The 20,099-nt window shown below is 50.2% G+C and overlaps 1 protein-coding gene across 7 annotated transcripts in view; it reads right to left on the reverse strand.

The window, feature by feature from the left end:
* Positions 1-20,099, reverse strand: part of tenm4 (teneurin transmembrane protein 4) — a 135,682-nt gene that overhangs the window by 89,551 nt on the left and 26,032 nt on the right. For all 7 annotated transcript variants that reach the window (XM_048982009.1, XM_048982008.1, XM_048982007.1 and 4 more), the window contains exons 2-3: positions 2,937-3,214; positions 1,036-1,308 (exon numbers count right to left, since the gene is read on the reverse strand). In XM_048982009.1, the coding sequence (XP_048837966.1) occupies positions 1,036-1,308; positions 2,937-3,159 (496 nt within the window). In that variant the 5' untranslated portion in view covers positions 3,160-3,214. The remainder of the gene's footprint in view (positions 1-1,035; positions 1,309-2,936; positions 3,215-20,099) is intronic.

Raw genomic sequence — 20,099 nt, forward strand, 5'->3', positions numbered from 1 at the left:
AATGAATCCAAAGATTAAAATACAGTGTTTGTTAATTGGTTGGTTAATTAAAACACTGCTGCCCACTAAGTCATAACATCGTTTTAAATGATTTTAGGCGAGAGTCTGGGACTCCGTAATTGTCTTATGGTCAGTTTTCATTATGTCTTTTACACTGCTGATTAAAAAAGTCACACAAGCAGAAAGAAAGAGAGAAAACGTCTCAAAGCAAAGCACATCAGTGAGGAAGAGACGACGTGTCGGGGAAAACGGGTTCGACCTGGAAGGCTAAGCTTCTGAGAGACTTTTAATTAACTTGTAATAAGCAGATTGAAATGTGCGTCTCGACTCAGGAGACGATGGCCAGTGTGGGGTCCTGCGGTTCTGCCCAGACCACGTGTGAACGGTCCTGTCTGTACTGGAGGGCAGCGCTGCTGTGAGGTGTGACTGGCTGCCCACACACACACACAAACACACACACACACACACACACACGTGCGTGATAATGCCATGTGACGGCACACTCCCTCTGCTGATACAACGGCAGATTTTTTTTTTGAATTCGCCTTTTTTCCCCCATCCCAACTCTCTGATTTTTGGTTCCTCTCCTCCGTTGTCTTGCAGTTCCTTTCTTTCCCTCTTCCCCCTTTCACCGCTTCATGAACCATCCTGTACAAACGACTTAGCGGTGGAATACCTCACTTTGTTGTGAAAGGCACTGTGTAAAAAAATTTACTGAGATGGAGGGGGGCTGTTTGTACTCAAGACCGTGGGGATCTGACCCTCTGCAGTCTCGGTCAGAAATAGTGGCCCGGGGATGTGAACTCACAAAGGCCCGTTATCTCTCACAGGACTGAATGCCCCCCCGCACACACACACTTTGCGGATGCCTTAAGGGCGATGGCTTGGCGGGGGTGCTGTCCTGGGGTCGATACCATGAAACCAAAACAGAAAGCTGCCCCCCAGCACCCGGCACACCCAAACTCAAACAAGGCAGCAGGAGCAGAGTCCTGAAGATGTAAACTGAGGAATGACCTGCGTGAGGCGCCTGCTTACCGTTCTCCGTGTTCTCATGCTCCGTGTCCGTCAGCGTCAGGTTGGAGTTGGCCCGGCTGGACAGGCAGGAGCTCCGGCCCGATTTGGAGCCCCTCCCTCCCCAGAGACGCACGGCGTGCTCGGGTGACACCATGCCCTCTGTCTCCGTGTCGACGTCAGACCCGGCGCCCAACGCGTAGCCGCGGTGAGACAGGCCCACCTCCGTCCGGTAGGCCATCACGCGGGGGGGCATGGCGTCTGTGAAGCCCAGGTCCCGCAGGGAGAAGTCCGTCCCTAGGAGCACAGAGCGGGGACATGCTCAGTCGCCGCCTTCCTGTCACGCCCCAATCGGTGCTCTTTAATTAAACAGCCCCGCGCAGCTGCTCTACTCTCTAGCGCCCCCTGTCTTTGGCACCAGTATTTACATATAACCTTACCTTGGTTCCTGATCAAGCTGTAGGCCTAGTGATCCTGGGGCTCATGTAGGGGAGTATGCTGCCCCCTCCCTAAAAAGATGCTGAATTTTGCCTGAAAGCACTGAAATGTGTATGACCAGGGAGTGTCTCAGATTGGTGTGGGGGTGGGGGGCAGGGGCTAGACCCCCAGGGGAGCAGGATCATGAACGTGGTGCAGGTGGCTCCTCCCGCCTCCGTGTGTGACAGCGTGAAGGATGTGTGTATGGTGAAATGGCCCCCTTCCCCCACCCCCTGCCCAGCCTGACAGCCCATGATTCCCGGCGAATGCTCCGGGTAACCATGGGAAACAGCCAAAGGGAGGGATGAGCAGAGGAGCTCTCAACGCAGAGCCAGCAGACGTTTTATAACCTGCTGGACCTCCATCATTCCGCGTGGTCCGTACCCTAGCGAAAGAGAGAGAGACCGGGACGCCCCCCCCCCCCCCCATGCTAATTCTCATGGCACAGCTGTTCCGTGAAACCCGGCCACTGAAGCAACAGGCGCCAACAACGTGCGAAATCGCGAACGGCATACGACCGGTGCGGTCACGTTTACGGAGATCCTTCTCCGCGACGGTACCGGCGGTCAGGGAGGCCGCTCAGACGTAATGGGTAACAGCCCGGGTGGCGCAGGGTGTGTGCAACGCCTCAGTGAGCAGGGAGGATGAAGACATGCACCGCTGAGGCAGTGACATGGCCGCCCGCGTGTCTAGCTTAGCTCACTCTCAGACGTGGCAGGAGGACCATCTTCACAATTCACACAGGGTGAATACTTTCGCAAATACCAGCAAGGATACTCACCGTGAACCGTTTTTAACGGTATATACAGATGGATAGCGGATAAATTTGCCTTAAGCTCCATCCTCTAAGGTATGAAATCAGGGGATAACTTCCTGATTTTCCTGATATTTCCAGAAAACTCCTCGATGGACTGGACTGCTTCAGCGGCACCGGGCTCTGTTCGCCCTGCCTTCCCTGTCCACGCCGGCGCAGACCATCCCGGTGCTGATGGACGTCACTGTCCCCGCCCTCTAACTCTCATTCACCACCCCCCGTGGATTTATAAAGCTCGGCTTCAGCCGCACTAAATGTCTAAACAGGATTTAACTCCCGCAAAAACACTGTGTTCCTCTTATTTACTGCTAATTAAATTCTGCGGCCTAAAGCCCCATCTTTGGAACTGCAGAGCCTTTAGTACCACTTTTCCGGAAAGTTCCGTGTTTGTTTTCTCGTGGGCTGGACAGCATGATCTACAGGCAATGGGGGCGGTAATGGAGACCCTCTCGCCAGGGGAGTCTGAATCGAACCTGTGTCTGATGGACGTTAATGATTCCGCTCCCTCCTCCATGCTTGTTAAAGGTCATAACACTGAAAACCACAGTGATGGGGATAATAACCCACAATGACATTTGCTCTCATTGTCCCGGCACCATATCGCTTAAACGAGAAGGAGAGCGAAGGGCCTCACCCTGTCTCCTGAATTCGTCTGCCTCCCGGTGCACCAGGTCTTTGACGAGGCCCCCGTAGGCCAGCCTGGCATCTTGGTCAAAGGCCTTCAGCGTCTCGCTGGAGCTATAGGACTTGGGCTGCGGCCTGCAGCCCTCGCCATCGGTCGGGGGGTCACCGTAGCGGCGCTCCTGGTCCCGGCGCGCCGTCAGGGAGCGGAAGAGTTTGTGCTCGTTTGGGTCCATCGTTTCCTCGTCACACGCTTCAGCGTCCAAGGTTGGCGAATCAGTCCCAGCAAGTCTAGAAGAGAGGGAATTACAGGAACCAGTCACAGTCTAGGAGAGAGGGAGTCACAGAGACCAGTTTGAGCCTATGAGAGAAAAAAAATCACAGCAGCCAGAGTCTAAGAGAGAGGGAGTCACAGCAACCAGAGTCTAGAAGAGAGGGAATCACAGCAACCAGTCTGGGTGTAGGAAAGAGGGAGTCACAGCAACCAGTCTGAGTCTAGGAGAGAGAGAATTATGGCAGGCAGTCAGGATCCAGCCTTCTTGGGACTAAACAAGCACATGCCTCTTTGCTGTTTGTTCAACAATCTATGAATGTGGCCATTTAAATGGGAGAAGCCATTGTACAGCTGACCCTGTCTGTTCCCTTCAGAGATATCCGTACTCAGCCTGTACTGGATACTCACTCGCAGAGATATCCATACTCGGCCTGTACTGGATACTCACTCGCAGAGATATCCGTACTCAGCCTGAGCTGGATACTCACTCGCAGAGATATTCATATTCAGCCTGAGCTGGATACTCACTCGCAGAGATATCCATACTCGGCCTGTACTGGATACTCACTCGCAGAGATATCCGTACTCACCCTGAGCTGGATACTCACTCGCAGAGATATTCATATTCAGCCTGAGCTGGATACTCACTCGCAGAGATATCCATACTCAGCCTGTACTGGATAGTCACTCGCAGAGATATCCGTACTGAGCCTGAGCTAGATACTCACTCGCAGAGATATCCGTACTGAGCCTGAGCTAGATACTCACTCGCAGAGATATGCATACTCAGCCTGTACTGGATAGTCACTCGAAGAGATATCCGTACTCAGCCTGAGCTGGATACTCACTCGCAGAGATATCCGTACTCGGCCTGTACTGGATACTCACTCGCAGAGATATCCGTACTCGGACTGTACTGGATACTCACTCGCAGAGATATCCGTACGCAGACTGTGCTGGATACTCACACACAGAGATATACGTACTCAGCCTGTGCTGGATACTCACTCACAGAGATATCCGTACTCAGCCTGAGCTAGATACTCACTCGCAGAAACCTTCCCCCTGCATGACATGCATGCCACCGCTAATTGCACAGAGAAATTCAGCTCACGCCGTCCATATCTTATACTTATGTCTGATCATTCCTCTCCGTCACGTGACGGACAGGAAGCCAGCAATCCTACGCAGATGCATCTCAAGTCAACATAACACCTCAAAATAAGCCAGAAAGCGTGAGGGAAGATGGCCTGGCAAGAGCCAAGCGGGAGAGTCTGGAACTAAGCCCTCATGAATAAAAATAACCATTCTGAAAGGACAGGGGGGTCGATCAAAGAAGATCAAGACTGGGAATCCAAAAGAGAACCACTGTCCTTCACTGGCTCTCCGTTCAGACGAGACCTTCCAGAGAGCTTAAGAGCTCTGCTGCTACAGAAGAGGCGTTGGCAAGGCCTCACTGTGTCACGGGCGATTTACACTTGGCCGCGTTTTTTAAATGAAATGTACAGCAAGATAAAATGACGGACAAGCTGGGGAGACAAGGAATTTCCTGTCACACATATGGAAAGCCTCGAGTGGACGGGATGCATATGTATCGAGCCTGACTGAAAATCCACCACACGTGGTCCCGTTTTCCCCTGGATGTGCAAGGATGCGGAATCTGGTCCAGTAATAATGTTACGCACTCGGTTACACAGTGGATCTGAATGTGATTTTCAAACGATAATTTCTCCTCCTACTTAATTCCCAGTTAAAGAGGCAGATATTCAGCGGGAAGGATCTGGGAAATGCGAGGATCAATCAGGATTAATCCCGCAACCTCCAGTATAAGGTCACACACAAGTTTGTCTTGCCAGACAAGGAATGACACTAGGCTGTGGTCCCGCCCCCAATTAAACCATCCAAACGTGAATTTGCATGGTGCTAAGTGCCCTTTTAAGGGCAGCAGGGGTGAGGATTCCTAACAAAGCAGGACAACATGACACAAACAGCGATTACACCGTCTTACCTAATATAGATGGCGTTTTTCCGTGAAATAAAGAAGACATTTTTGGCTATTCAATTACAGACACGTTTTAATCATTTCATGATTCACCACCGGCTGCTATCCTGAAATAACTTTCGCATTAAAACTTCAGCCAGGTGCCCGTGGTATGAATCATTATTATAACCCAGACCTAAATTAACCTGTTCAGCTTTAAGCGTTCTGCAAATGCCCCATTAATCACACAAAGGTCTTTGGGAGAAGTCCGCACCATGTGACCCTCCCATCATGCCCGTGTTTAAAAACCCAGTAACGGCCGATGATTAGCGCGATTCACTGCAGCCCTGGCCGCCGGGGGTGTGCAGGAGCCGCCGTCTTGTACGCAGCTGCAAATCCTTCCATTTTCCATCCACTTTAGCATCTCATACCCAGAGAGAAATGCAGCCAGTTCTCAAAGTCTAATCACACCTGGCGAATGCCGAATGAAAAGGGCTCATTTCCAGTTTAATCTCCAGCTTATTGTAACGACAATCAACCTTCCCCTGCCCCCTCCCCCCGCCCCACTGCACTAATGACTTTAAATGCATGTGTAACTGGATACTAATGAGTTCCGCTCCTCTGTTTCCTTGTGTACCGTTGACACCGAAGCAGGAGATACAGCCTGCCTGCTGGACCACTGTTTGGACACCCTCAGGCAGGCTTAGGGGGTGGGTGGGTGGGTGGGTCGGGGGGGGGTCCCATTTTCGACAAGGCTCACAAACACGAGAGTCTTTCTCCAGACTCGAGTGCGTTTCCGTGGGATGCAGTTCAAACCCCAGGCTTTGGAAAAGCCTGTGACATGTGACTCAGAGGCTTGTGGATGGGGGGCCCGGATTGGCTGGAGTGGACCCTGGACTGGCACCCGGGCATTTCATTCAGAAGGGGAGGAAAAAAAATCACAAGCCGTTCTCAAAAAAAAAAAAAAAAAAAAAAAACAGGCTTTCAACATCCTTTCAGCAGTGCTGAACTTACCAGGAGTAAACGACGCAGATGGGTCGACATTTCTGGGAGTAGAGACAGACTGACCCTCATTGTAATATCTAGACTGAATGAAGCTGAATAGGAAGTTTCCAGAATGAAGGGGCGCTTAGCTACCATCCTTTCGTCTCCTTCCTCAGATTAATTTGTTTTATAATACTGTATAATTCGCCAGGCTTCTGAAAAGTATATCTGGCTCCTTTGTATCGAAACAAGGTCTTCATTATCGCTGAAGGCTTTGTTGGCGTCGGGGTCATCCTTTGTTGGTGCTGACGGCTGAAAAGATGCTAGTGATTAATGACTTGCGGACCCCAAAAGGGGGGAACGCTCGCCGTCGTCAAAAGGAGCCTTTCTCCTGAGCTGAATCGAGGCCGATCACTTCCACGCCACCTTGCCCTACCTCTTGCCCAGGGTCCCTCGCTAGTCTGATCGGAGAGCCCTCCAAGATTTACCCGCATTGTATTTCATTAAAAAAATGCAGTTGGTGAGAGAGACACTGCAAACAGCTCTAAATGACAAGCCCGCCACGAGCTGCACCCTAGGGGCCATGGGACTCGGAGGGGACTGCAGACGAGGTTTTCAGCAAAGAAACGGGCGACAGGCCCGGCGCACGGATAATCGCGTGCGGAGGCACCGCAGAACGTCGGATGTGAAAAGCCAAAGTGCTTCTCTTCTTTGGGATCATGCTATCTGTTCATTGCCTGCCAAGGTTCTCTTCCTCCTGGGGTCTGAAGTAATGATGTGCCCCTGAAATCAGGATCCTGAGCAGGAGCAGGTTATTCCTGAAGATTCACAGGATCGTTAAGCACCAAGATTCTGATGTGAGGTGACACGCAGTGCTGGGAGGGTGTGACACTCCCACCCCAGTGACACCTTCTGGATACCGCGGCATGAATCCCGCCACTCAGTCACAAATCCTGGCTCCCGTTTATTAAAAGTGCAGAATATGTAAACAGACATCGCAGGTCACAGGGAGATATGCGGCGCTTCGGCATTGATCATTTCTGCACCGGCGCTCCTGTACAATCGAACATGTGATGTAAGTAATATGCTGTCAGCAGCCAGTAAAAAATAACTGGGACTATTGAATCAGAGAGAATGTGCTGATAAATTAATTACCTTCTTCAGTTTGGGATTTGCAGTCAGTTCAGCTATAGGCTGATTACTGGGATAAATGTCAAAGACCGGAGCAAACAGAGATCACCCCATCATAAAACTCACCCACACAGCAAACCACACACAGGTCACCCCACACACAAACTGCACAAAGCTCACACCATAGAGATCACTCCACACAGCTCACACCATAGAGATCACTCCACACAGCTCACCCCACACACCAGAGAGCTCACCCCCACACAGCTCACACCATAGAGATCACTCCACACAGCTCACCCCAAACAGCACACACCATAGAGCTCACACCACACAGCTCACACCATAGAGATCACTCCACACAGCTCACCCCACACACCAGAGAGCTCACCCCCACACAGCTCACACCATAGAGATCACTCCACACAGCTCACCCCAAACAGCACACAACATAGAGACCACTTCACACAGCTCACCCCACACAGCACACACCATAGAGCTCACCCCACACAGCTCACACCATAGAGATCACTCCACACAGCTCACCTCAGACAGCACACACCATAGAGCTCACACCACACAGCTCACACCATAGAGATCACTCCACACAGCTCACCCCAAACAGCACACACCATAGAGCTCACACCACACAGCTCACACCATAGAGATCACTCCACACAGCTCACCCCACACACCAGAGAGCTCACCCCCACACAGCTCACACCATAGAGATCACTCCACACAGCTCACCCCAAACAGCACACAACATAGAGACCACTTCACACAGCTCACCCCACACAGCACACACCATAGAGCTCACCCCACACAGCTCACACCATAGAGATCACTCCACACAGCTCACCTCAGACAGCACACACCATAGAGCTCATCCCACACAGCTCATACCATAGAGATCACTCCACACCGCTCACCCCACACAGCACAAACCATAGAGCTCACCCCAGACAGCTCACTCCAGAGAGCACACACCATAGAGCTCACCCCACACAGCTCACCTCAGACAGCACACACCATAGAGCTCGTCCCACACAGCTCATACCATAGAGATCACTCCACACAGCTCACCCCACACAGCTCACACCATAGAGATCACTCAACACAGTTCCCCTCCACAAAGGTCACAGTGCTCGAGTTCCTGTTGGGGGTCCTAGCTTACTTGATACAGACTGTACGGGCCCCTGTGGGGGGGGGCTCAGTAGGGGATGGAACTGGTTCTCTGCAGCTCGGCCCATTTCTGAAGAACAGGGTTCCCAGAGCAGGCTGAAAGGAGCCATGTATATGTAAATCGCTTTGGTCCAGTTCAGTGCAAATCAACGAATTGTGCTCAGCGCCACCATGTGGCTGTTGAGGGAAGGAGCTATTTCAACACAGAGACTCCTCCCCAGTTTTGTCCTGCCCTACATCGGCTTCCTGCGACTATGCCCTCGTACTTTTGCCCTTTGCCTGGGGTGTTCATCCGCCGCATACATTCACCGCAGAGCCAACACCCCGGCCCGCAAGCCGGATACGCCGAGATCCACTTTACGGAACTGATCCAAGGCGCTGGAGACAGATGGTTCCCCTCGCGTCTCGCTGCAGCAGTGGCACGGGTGTTAACTCACCAATTAGCAAAAGATTTAGCAGAATGACTGACGTGGACAAGCCAGCTCCACCAGTATGGTACCTCTGGGACCGGTGGGGGATTAAGCTGACCGCCAGAGACACAAAACCCAAAGGTGGCTGGAGTCACTCTGCCGGTAAAAGAACCAGTATGAGCTGACAGCAGAGCTGACAGACAACCTGTACATGTACACTCAGCGGAAAACATTCTCCATGGACACGAACTGAAAATAAACAAGCAACTCAGGGATAAGCTGACTGGAGCTGCCATGGCAGAGTTAAAGACTCATATCAGATGCCGGCACAGAGCAGATCCCCGGGATACAGGACCTGGTTGTGCTCCACAGATGATCATCCCCCCTGGCTCTGAAAGGAAGATATGAAGAGCAGGATATACCGTTCCAGGACCACGTTGGAGGAAGCCCCCCAAAAGATAAGGTATTCCCCCAAAAAATTCCTGGGTCCACAGCTTCAGGTAGAATCTACTAAGCAAGCAAAATCCCACGTCAGAAGTGGCTTCCTCACACGTTCAGAAAAAGCTCCTGCACAGGACAGAGGTGCGTAACATGGAGCCGATTTCTGGGCGGGGGAGGGGGAGGCCTAGACCTTCTGGGGATTGCGGCAACTCTTCATCACGCCCCCGCATCCAGAGAAGTTCTCCACCTGGGAAAACGTGTCGTGGGATTGGGAAGAAATCCTGCCTGCTGTGGCACCAGAGAGCCGGGATGTGATTCTCTTCTGCTCATTGCTCTGCCGGCTCCCCTTTAATTCTGCGTTTTCTTTGCGTTCCCCTCAAAGGCTCCTTCCCACAGCCGACGGCGCCTTTTTCCAGGAGTCGGACGGCCTCCGGATATGGGGAGCGGCAAACTTCACAAATTAAAGGTGAATGAGTTTTTCATCAGAACAAAGGCCGGCAGAGCTCTGTTCTCGGCAGGGGGGGGGTCCTGTCTTGAATCCCGGGCACAGCTCGCTGGAGCTGCCGGGTACCGCCCTCCTCAGACACGCCCCCCTGCCCCCTCCCAGAGACCCACAAAGGATCTGAGACACACGGACATAAAGGAATCCCGACTGGCCGGAATGGTGTCCGCACGGATCTTTGAGCACCACTGAAAGTCGCTCGCCCCTTAACGAAATCACTCCCTGCCCCCCAGGACAGACCGCGAGGCCAGAAGAAAGGTGTTTTCTCTAAAGGGTGATGCCAAATGGCTGCTGTCTGAATGGCCCGTCTGCCCAGCCTCTGAAGGGGAGGGGGGCATGAACAGCTGGCCCTATCCGGGTTTATAAAGGACATACCGGAACATGCTTTAAATGCGGCTCTTAGAAGCCGAGCTGCAGATAAAGAGAACAGAAGAAAAGGCGGCAATGGGTCACAGGCATCCTCCTCCATCACCCCGGCTGGTTTGTGTCCAGGTCCAGGTACATTGGAATATCACATCATGCTCACCTTTCAGACAAATACACACATTTTTACACACACACACTCACTATTTCTATGAACCCCTAACCCAGCCCAGTAACCAAATAAAATATAAGACATTGCATTTTTTGGCATTTTTAGTTTTTTGATTGCAGTCACAGATTTTTATGAAATTGAACTGAAAAATGGTCCCCACAAAGTCAAAATAACAGGTTTGTAATCACATTGTGGGGTCATTTAGTCCCAACAATGTAAATGTATTTGTAACTTACTTACACACACACACACACACACACACATTTATACATATACACACACACATACATACATACATATATATATATATACACACAAAAACACACACAGTGGTACCTCAGAACTCAAACTCCGTTCAGAACTCGAGTTCTGATCAAATTTTCCACATAAGAAATAATGAAAAAGCAATAAATTGGTTCCCGGCCCCCAAAAAATTACACTTAAATATGTTTTTTTAGCATTTAAACACAAAATGAACAGGATAAAACAGGAAGAGCATATACTAAACACATCTCAGCACATTTATCAGAACAGTAATTTGTAAAGTAAGAAAATAAATGCATCCAAACAATGTGTAAAGTAAAAATAAAATGTACACAATTATTGTGTACCTTTTCAGTGAGCAAAGTGAACTTTTCAGTTTACCAAAATGATGTACAGTATTACCGAATACAGTATTTTCAAAAACAAAAAGCACTATCACCAACAAACGATGCCATCACAGCGAATGCGAGTCTGAGACTGGAGTGTTACCCTTTGTTTCCGCTGAGAGACGTGCGGCGTGACTCATCTCCCAGCGCGGACAAGTTACCTTAGGTCGGCGTTCACGGTGAGTGTGTGTGTGTGTGTGTGTGTGTGCATTAAAAAAAAAAATATATATATATATATATATATATATATATATATTTATATATATACACACACACACATATGAGAGCGAAGCCTAGGGTGTGAGCGCAGGGTCAGTTGCTTCTGTGGGGCCCCTGGACCATTTCAGAAAGCTAAGGGCCTCACTCAAGTACCCAACCCTCACAGGATTATTCTGTTTAGGACAGGATTCAAACCAACAACCTGCTGATCATAAACACAGAGGCCTAACCCGCTGAGCCACACACCACCTCCATATTCATATTATAATCTTATATTATTTATATTAAATTGCTCTAATGCCTCAGAAATACTCTGGGCTGGAGGAGACGTTTCCCCCCACATAAGCCCCCAGCAGACGGGGAGCGGCCCCACACACCCCTATCAGGCCGTCTTCCGGCGTCATTACCCCGCCGCCAAAGCCGCGTGCGATTTAAACGGCGGACTCTGATCAAACCGGCCCTAATACCGGCTAAGGAGTAATCAAGCGGCAGTAACCCCGCCGGCGGCAGCGGCTGTGTGGTCTGGAGCAGTGTCACTCACTTCCGACACTACCTGCTCTGCTGGGAAGGATTACCCCCTCCCCCAAAACCGACGCAGGGCCCCCTCTGATAAACACTCCACTTTCTCACAGGCTGTCAGGCTCGTACTGCCCACATCTGCAAAATTACTGCAAAATATTGTTTACATCTGTAGCACCGTCCCTTTAAGCAGAGACAGCACCGCCCCTTTAAGCAGAGACAGTACTGCCCCCCGAAATAGACAGCACCATCCCTACAAGCAGACAGCACCGTCCCTTTAAGCAGAGACAGCACAGCCCCTTTAAGCAGAGACAGTACTGCCCCCCAAAACAGAGACAGCACCATCCCTACAAGCAGACAGCACCGTCCCTTTAAGCAGAGACAGCACAGCCCCTTTAAGCAGAGACAGTACTGCCCCCCAAAACAGAGACAGCACCATCCCTACAAGCAGACAGCACCGTCCCTTTAAGCAGAGACAGCACAGCCCCTTTAAGCAGAGACAGTACTGCCCCCCAAAACAGAGACAGCACCATCCCTACAAGTAGGTAGCACCGTCCCTTTAAGCAGAGACAGCACAGCCCCTTCAAGCAGAGACAGCACCGTCCCTTTAAGCAGAGACAGTACTGCCCCCCAAAACAGAGACAGCACCATCCCTACAAGCAGACAGCACCGTCCCTTTAAGCAGAGACAGCACAGCCCCTTTAAGCAGAGACAGTACTGCCCCCCAAAACAGAGACAGCACCATCCCTACAAGCAGACAGCACCGTCCCTTTAAGCAGAGACAGCACAGCCTCTTCAAGCAGAGACAGCACTGCCACTTTAAGCAGAGACATCCACTTCCATGCACTAATTTCCCAGTGTATGTTTATCATTTGTCTAAATGTGGGGTGTTTGTTACGTTTGTGTCAGGTAGTAAATGCAGGTAGGAGTTTGTCTCTGCCCCTGTCTCCCCTTCCCTTAAATTACTGATAATTGTACAGCAGTGTTTCCCAATCCGGTCCTCAGGGAGATCCACAGACCGTCCACGTTTTTACCAGGAGCTAAGAGGGAGCAAAAACCTGGGCTGTCTGAGGACCCCCAAGGACCAAGTTGGGAAATATTGTTATACAGGAATTGTTTGCACTATGTAAATAAGTCTTTAGCATTGCACTGTCTGTCCTGTCATCAGTGCTGCACCAAGGCTTCAACAGGAACATATTTTCGTTTCACTCTGTACTTCCACACGCCTGAGATAAGAAGCTTTTTTTCTTTTTACTTGACCGGACTCCGTTTGCAGGCCCCACTAGTCCAGTCAGAACCCGAAAGAGCTGCGGCTGCCGTTCCGTCCACCATGCCGCCGTCGTCTCCGCCCGCCGATTCCCCAGCCCGGGTCTGTTTGTTCGTTAGCCCTGTGGCATCATGTGTTTTTAACGAGCGGCGTGCGTCGCATATGCAATCGTTTTCAGACAGTTTCATCAGGGTGCTTCCCGGTGCTAATGAAGACCCCGCAGATTACACAGACTCTTGTAAATCATGCAGGGATGCCACCCAGTGCCCTGTCGCCTTCCTGCTGTCCTTGTTAGCCGGCGGTTTATTTAGCTGCGCCAATGTGGTGAGCGTGACCCCAGTGACCGCGCAACACCATCCTTGAAGACGTCCCACTTTCAATGCCAAATTCTGACATTCCAACAACATTAGTTAAAAGCGACACTTCGCTGTGGCAGAACAAAGGCTTCATGCTCCGGTGCATCTTAAAAAAAGATTCTGCTCATGAATGCAGCAAATCAAAGCTGCCCCTTTAAAAAAAATGACAAAAACAGATCCTGAGCTGAGGAATAATCTGAAATAAACTAACAGCATTCAGATACTGCAGGATCAAAACCCAAGGACCAGGAGTTCTGGTGTAAACAGCTGTTTCATGGGAAACGAGAGCACCTTGGATTAGACAGAATAAATAACAGAATTCTCTTGACATGCAAAATAAAAACACAATTATCCAAAATTCTTTTTTATAGCCAGATGACGCTGAGGGCAATTAACAGTTTCAGAGCCGCTGTATAAACATCCAGAGTACAGTATGTATCTAAACCAACCATAGCTGAGGGCGACACATTTACGGAAACGCCTGGATGCTTGTAAGCACATAACCGGAAAAAGCAGAACTCTGCTAATTATTTCACCAAACAGAAATTTTGCAGAAGGGAGGAGCATTAATTATTTTATTCCAAAATAAAAATGAATCGAGTATGAAAAGATGCGACTGAAATACTCCAAACCACGATTCTAGACTTTTAGGAAAGAGCATCAAATTCTGTTCTGGGCAAACGCAGCTGAAAGTAGACAAAATGGTTGCATCCCTGCAGGGTTTTGACCCTAGCATCCTTCTGGGCAGACACAACAGCGGTTCAAACGCACAGCGCGGGCAGCCCGGCGTCACCATGACGGCTCTGCGCTCTCGCCAGACTGTCAGCTCGAGCAGGATTCTCATTAACGATGACATTAACGAGGAGAGAGTCCACGGGACCGAACTGAGGTTGAGGGTATTCCAGGGAGGAGGACAGGCTCTGATGATCTTTAATTGTTATCTGTTTGCTTCAGGAATCCTTTACCACACTAGCGCTGGAAGTAGCCCTGGCAAGACTGATGAATCACGCTGGAGAGCCAGGCTTGGATAACCGGTGCCTTGTCTGAAAATAAACATCAAGACATCTCAGAAGAAACACTGGCAGTTGGCAGACACTACACTAAAAGTGCATTTTTTAAAAATAAATGACAATGTACCAAATTTGTCATTTATTATAATTTCCAGGTTAGTTATTCTTAACTGTATGTCAGTATCACTCATTCCTGCTTGGGAAACGTTTCATATGCTCTGCGGGTTTATAGCTGCCCTATTCAGTCATACGATGCTACACGATGTGCGTACAGACAGTAATGGGTTAAAAAAGGGGCCACATCACATAACCAACCTGTGTCCAGACAGCCTATCAGGCAGAGAGCACATATTTCTCAGCCTGAACTTTTATTTGCCAGGAAGAGGCCAGCGAGATGGACGAGGCCATCTGCCCATACTATGAAACACACAGTAAAAAGACCAACCTGCAACCAAAACCCCAAAGTTACCCTGGGCCCCCACAGGTCAAAGACACTCCAGTCAACATAATAGGCCTTTCAGAGGCAGAAGGTTCAGAGGCAGTGGGGGGGGGAGGGGAGTTAGCAAAGCTGAGCAGAACCGTCCCCCGGCCATGAGCTCGTGTCAGTACCACCCCCGCGAATCCCCAGGCATGACACGGCGCTCCGCTGTTCCATCATGAAGACGGAAATGAAACTGCTTCCTGGACGACTCGCTGCCCGCCCGAATTCGTCTACCTATTCGCATTTTGAAAGGATTCCCACAAAAGGCTGCGCTATAATCTCAATAAGGTTTTGACTCAGATGAGTTTACTTCCTGTTGAAGTGAAGGTGTGTTTGTTTTTTTTGACCCACCGTGCCCAGATCAGTGCAGATACATGCATGCAATCTCCTGGCAGGAGTCCCTCGGCTTGAGGGAAGACATCACGCAAACGAATGGACAGACAGGCACTGAGGCTGCCTTTCAGGCGACCCGCAATCAATCAGGAAAGTGGGGATTGGGGGCCAGGCAGAGGGTCCCGCCAGGGCCGCAGGGCTTATAAACGAACCTGTCGGCCCTTTCGCTCCTCTCCAGAGTGACGGCGCAGCGGGGGAGATTCCTCCCAGCTCCCAGGTCAGCTCCCTGCATCTTTTATACATAAATCTAATTTCCTCGGTAAATTAGGATTGATCACCGCCGGCCTGAACCACAAGCGCCTTCCAGGATCTAATCGGACTGAGACAGCAGTTGGAGGGTTACCTCCATAAATATATATTTAAAGATATGAGCACTGGCATGCTGTAATTGAGAGATGATGCTCTCCACCTCCACAGGCTGCGCGGACAGAGGCTGACACAGGCTGCGTGGACAGAGACCGACAGAGGCTGCGTGGACAGAGGTTGAGTAGACAGAGGCTGACACAGGCTGCGAGGACAGAGGCTGACACAGGCTACGTGGACAGAGGTTGAGTAGACAGAGGCTGACACAGGCTGCGAGGACAGAGGCTGACACAGGTTGCGAAAACAGAGGCTGACACAGGCTGCGTGGACAGAGGTTGACACAGGCTGTGCGGACAGAGGTTGACAGAAGCTGCAAAGACAGTGGCTAACAGAAGCTGTGTGGACAGAGAGTGACAGGCTGTGACGACAGAGACTGAAACAGGCTGCACAGACAAAGGCTGACACAGGCTGCACAGATAGAAGCTACATGGACAGAGGGTGACACCGGCTGCACGGAGAGATGTTGACATAGGCTGCGAGGACTGAGACTGACACAGGCTGCACAGGGAGATGTTAACACAGGCTGCATGGACAGAGGCTGACAGAGGCTGCACAAACAGAAAGAGGCATGCACTCAGGCATAAACCATATGATTTGGTCCCCCTGTTTTTTTTTTGTTTACATCACGCTTGCATCAGCAGCCATGATCCGTGTTTACAGGGTTGTGGCGTCAGCACATGCCCAGCGATTCCACACGGTGCCCCATGGGAGAGTGCTTCCCCACTCTCCGGAGACCGAATCTTTTTAGACGCTCCCTGATCCAGCCATTAAAGCGGCCAGACATGAGGCAGCGGCTGCACTCTCTTACTGCTGTGTGTGACAGATCAAACAGCCACATGCAAGGGGGCGAGGAGAAAGCTTGCGGCTTAAAGGAAATGGAAAGGACCTCGCGTCTGTCGGTTTGCATCCCGTGCCGGAAAACAGTACAGCAGCGGCTCAAATATATAATCAAAGTGGTCAGGGTAGGTGCAAGTGTCAGAAAGCGGGGTGACCCACGCTGGACAGCAGGGACTTTTCCTACTGAATATACCTGAAACCAGCAGCTGACAGTCAGTTGAATCAGCAGTGCAGTGCCTTGCCATGCAAATAAAAATGCCCATAAGCCATCGGGAGCGAAGGTCAAGCAAGCAGCATTGTCTTCGACAGCTCTGGGGGATTAGGGACAGCCTCGGCAGCCTCTTGGTCTATACGGTCAGGAAGCAGCTCCCCAAATGTGTGCCGTTTCCACAGAGGTCTGTCCCAGCGATGAACCGGGAGTAAGGCAGCAGGCAAGGAGGTGGCGAGGACGCACAAGCGGGACCGGCTGGCAGCTGACATCCCAGGAGGGACACGAACGAGGAACCCGAGAACAGGGTGCTTAACCTGAATCGCTCCCGTAAAAATACAAAGCAGTTTAAATGGGTAAAGTCTGTAGGTCACTCTGAATAATGACCTCAACCAGGCTAATAAATGTGCATCACAGTACCTCAGAGGAGGTGCGAGGGCATCCTCACAGACCCTGAATGCCCACCCCCCCAAAAGGACCAGCGGGCACCTTCATGATAAACCTGTGCTTCCTAAACAATGCTCCTTGAGCGCCTCCATTGAGTGATCCAACCTAACCTTCTCAGCAAATGGCAGGATTCCTTTCATCCAAGCTCATTCTATCAGTGAATGGCACACATGCTTACTTCCTAATGCTAAGCAAACAAGTAACCTAAGTGGCAATTGTAAAAATGCAAGACATGACGCAAAAACAATACATCAGTTACACAGATATACCGGCAATCGATGAAGCCCCTTAATCACCCTTCAATTAACACAACCCTGGGCTGTTAAAACACATTTCTGTCACTTCCCAAAAATCATCAAATCTAATCCCTGACACCTAAGACTTTTTCACACTGTTTAAAACACCTGGAAAATGAATCATGTCTAAAAATACCCTGGAACAAAAAGTAACAATTATCCTGGAAAAAAGAACATCTGAAAACTAGGGAATGTGAAAGAAAACTGAAGAAACTAAAAATCAGAAATACATTGAGACTCGTGTTAGTCACGTTTGACTCATAAGGTTCTGGAGATCCGTCCATCATGGCTTGGGTGCAGATCGCCCACATGACCTCAGACGTGGAGATCCGTCCATCATGGCTTGGGTGCAGGTCATGCACATGACCCCAAACGTGGAGATCCGTCCATCATGGCTTGGGTGCAGATCGCCCACATGACCTCAGAGGTGGAGATCCGTCCATCATGGCTTGGGTGCAGATCGCCCACATGACCTCAGAGGTGGAGATCCGTCCATCATGGCTTGGGTGCAGATCGCCCACATGACCTCAGAGGTGGAGATCCGTCCATCATGGCTTGGGTGCAGATCGCCCACATGACCTCAGAGGTGGAGATCCGTCCATCGTGGCTTGGGTGCAGATCATGCACATGACCTCAGACGTGGAGATCCGTCCATCATTGCTTGGGTGCAGATCATGCACATGACCTCAGACGTGGAGATCCATCTATCATGGCTTGGGTGCAGGTCATGCACATTACCCCAAACGTGGAGATCCGTCCATCATGGCTTGGGTGCAGATCGCCCACATGACCTCAGACGTGGAGATCCGTCCATCATGGCTTGGGTGCAGATCGCCCACATGACCTCAGAGGTGGAGATCCGTCCATCATGGCTTGGGTGCAGATCGCCCACATGACCTCAGACGTGGAGATCCGTCCATCATGGCTTGGGTGCAGATCGCCCACATGACCTCAGAGGTGGAGATCCGTCCATCATGGCTTGGGTGCAGATCGCCCACATGACCTCAGAGGTGGAGATCCGTCCATCATGGCTTGGGTGCAGATCGCCCACATGACCTCAGAGGTGGAGATCCGTCCATCATGGCTTGGGTGCAGATTGTCCAAATGCTTATACCATTTCATTAAGGAAAGCAGGAAAGGCTATACCATGCACCATGGGGGAGGGGGGCTTTCAGAATTCCTGTTTGATAAAAACTAGTCTTTAATACCCCCTGGCTCAGAATGCTTGTATTATGACCCCGCAACATGTATGCTGAAGAGGAATTGAGCAGTCAACTGGACATCCTTGTCCCTGCTACATACACTTGCTGAGAGCAAAGGAGCCTAGGGGCACGTCCCAATTTCACTGCCTGGATCACTGACGGAGGGGCTTGTGTTTCACTTCTTTAACCAATCACAGTCTTCATCATATGACATCACCGCGATTAATTAAAAGCGGTGTTTTCTGTTAAGCAGCAAGGTGCACAGATTTGCAAAGTGCCTGCTTTATTGTGTATGCTTTTGTTAATAACAAGGTGCGAACCAACAACCTTCTGATCACAAGCACAGGGGTTTAGCCCACCGAGCCACACACTGCTGCTAGCTGGATGGCTGGAAGCCTTGAGTTTGAAAATGAGAAAGAAAAAAAAACAGACCAATGTCATGTGATGAAAACCATGATTGTTGATGGAGTGAAATGCGAGCTCCTCCCTTGTCGTTCCAGGGACAAATCAAACTCGGCAGAATCAGGATGTTCTACCTGGGGTCTCTCTGCACCGTGTTAAGGTGGCCACACACTTGAAACAATGCCCAGACAAAAAGAAATGGAACACGTCGGTGAAAACAATCTGTCGCATACTTAATACGATGCTGCCCTGTTTGTGCCACAAAACTAGAGGGTGCAGAATGTTTTCAACACAGCAGACCCACATACAGAGCGGAAATAAATGCATGTCAGCCATCAACAAACACAGCACTGGTGAAGGACACACAACTGAGGGAGAGGTCGTCTGCACGTCTTTAAAATCTTTCATCTTTAAATCTTTAATCTTAAAAATCTCAACCTGACCTGTCACATAAATGTGGATAACTTTGCACAGGTACGGTGAGTCTTCCTTCAAAGACATTCATGATCGTAAAGCCTTTTGTTATTACTTCCAGAACATTGCAGGGCATTGGTGACGAAATATGCAGGATGTCTCGTGTAGCCAATCTTAGACAGTGGATGGAGTCAGAATAAACGAAAAGGTTTTACCTCCTGCATAGGTAGTGCGCTGAAACGGTGATTACTGCAATAATGACCATTGAGATGACATCGTATTGCTAAAACGACGTTGATTCCCCTTCAGTTTAGCTTGAAATGTGTAGTGACCTTTCGGTAAGTGTACCCAGCGTGGAGCTGTTGGGTACACAGGTCTGGTGCAGCTCCCCATGCTGTTCAATATGCAGCAAACGCGCAGTGAGACTCCAAGGTGGAATGTTTCTGCACTGGTCAGCAAAAATGAGGACCGAAGCCGGTGCAGCTCATACTGCCTGTGGTCAATGAGGTCAATGCACGATCGACGGGCAATCAATGAGGCATCGGTGGGCTACCATGCTGTAGCGATCCACATCAGCATGACCTCACTGTCATATAAGGGCCTAGCAGAGCATCTATCAAACAGAGAGTAAAGAAAATTAGAAAAAACACCCATTATTTACAAAGCTAA

The sequence above is a fragment of the Brienomyrus brachyistius genome, chromosome 17 (assembly GCF_023856365.1).
Source record: "Brienomyrus brachyistius isolate T26 chromosome 17, BBRACH_0.4, whole genome shotgun sequence".
NCBI classification, from domain to species: Eukaryota; Metazoa; Chordata; class Actinopteri; order Osteoglossiformes; family Mormyridae; genus Brienomyrus; species Brienomyrus brachyistius.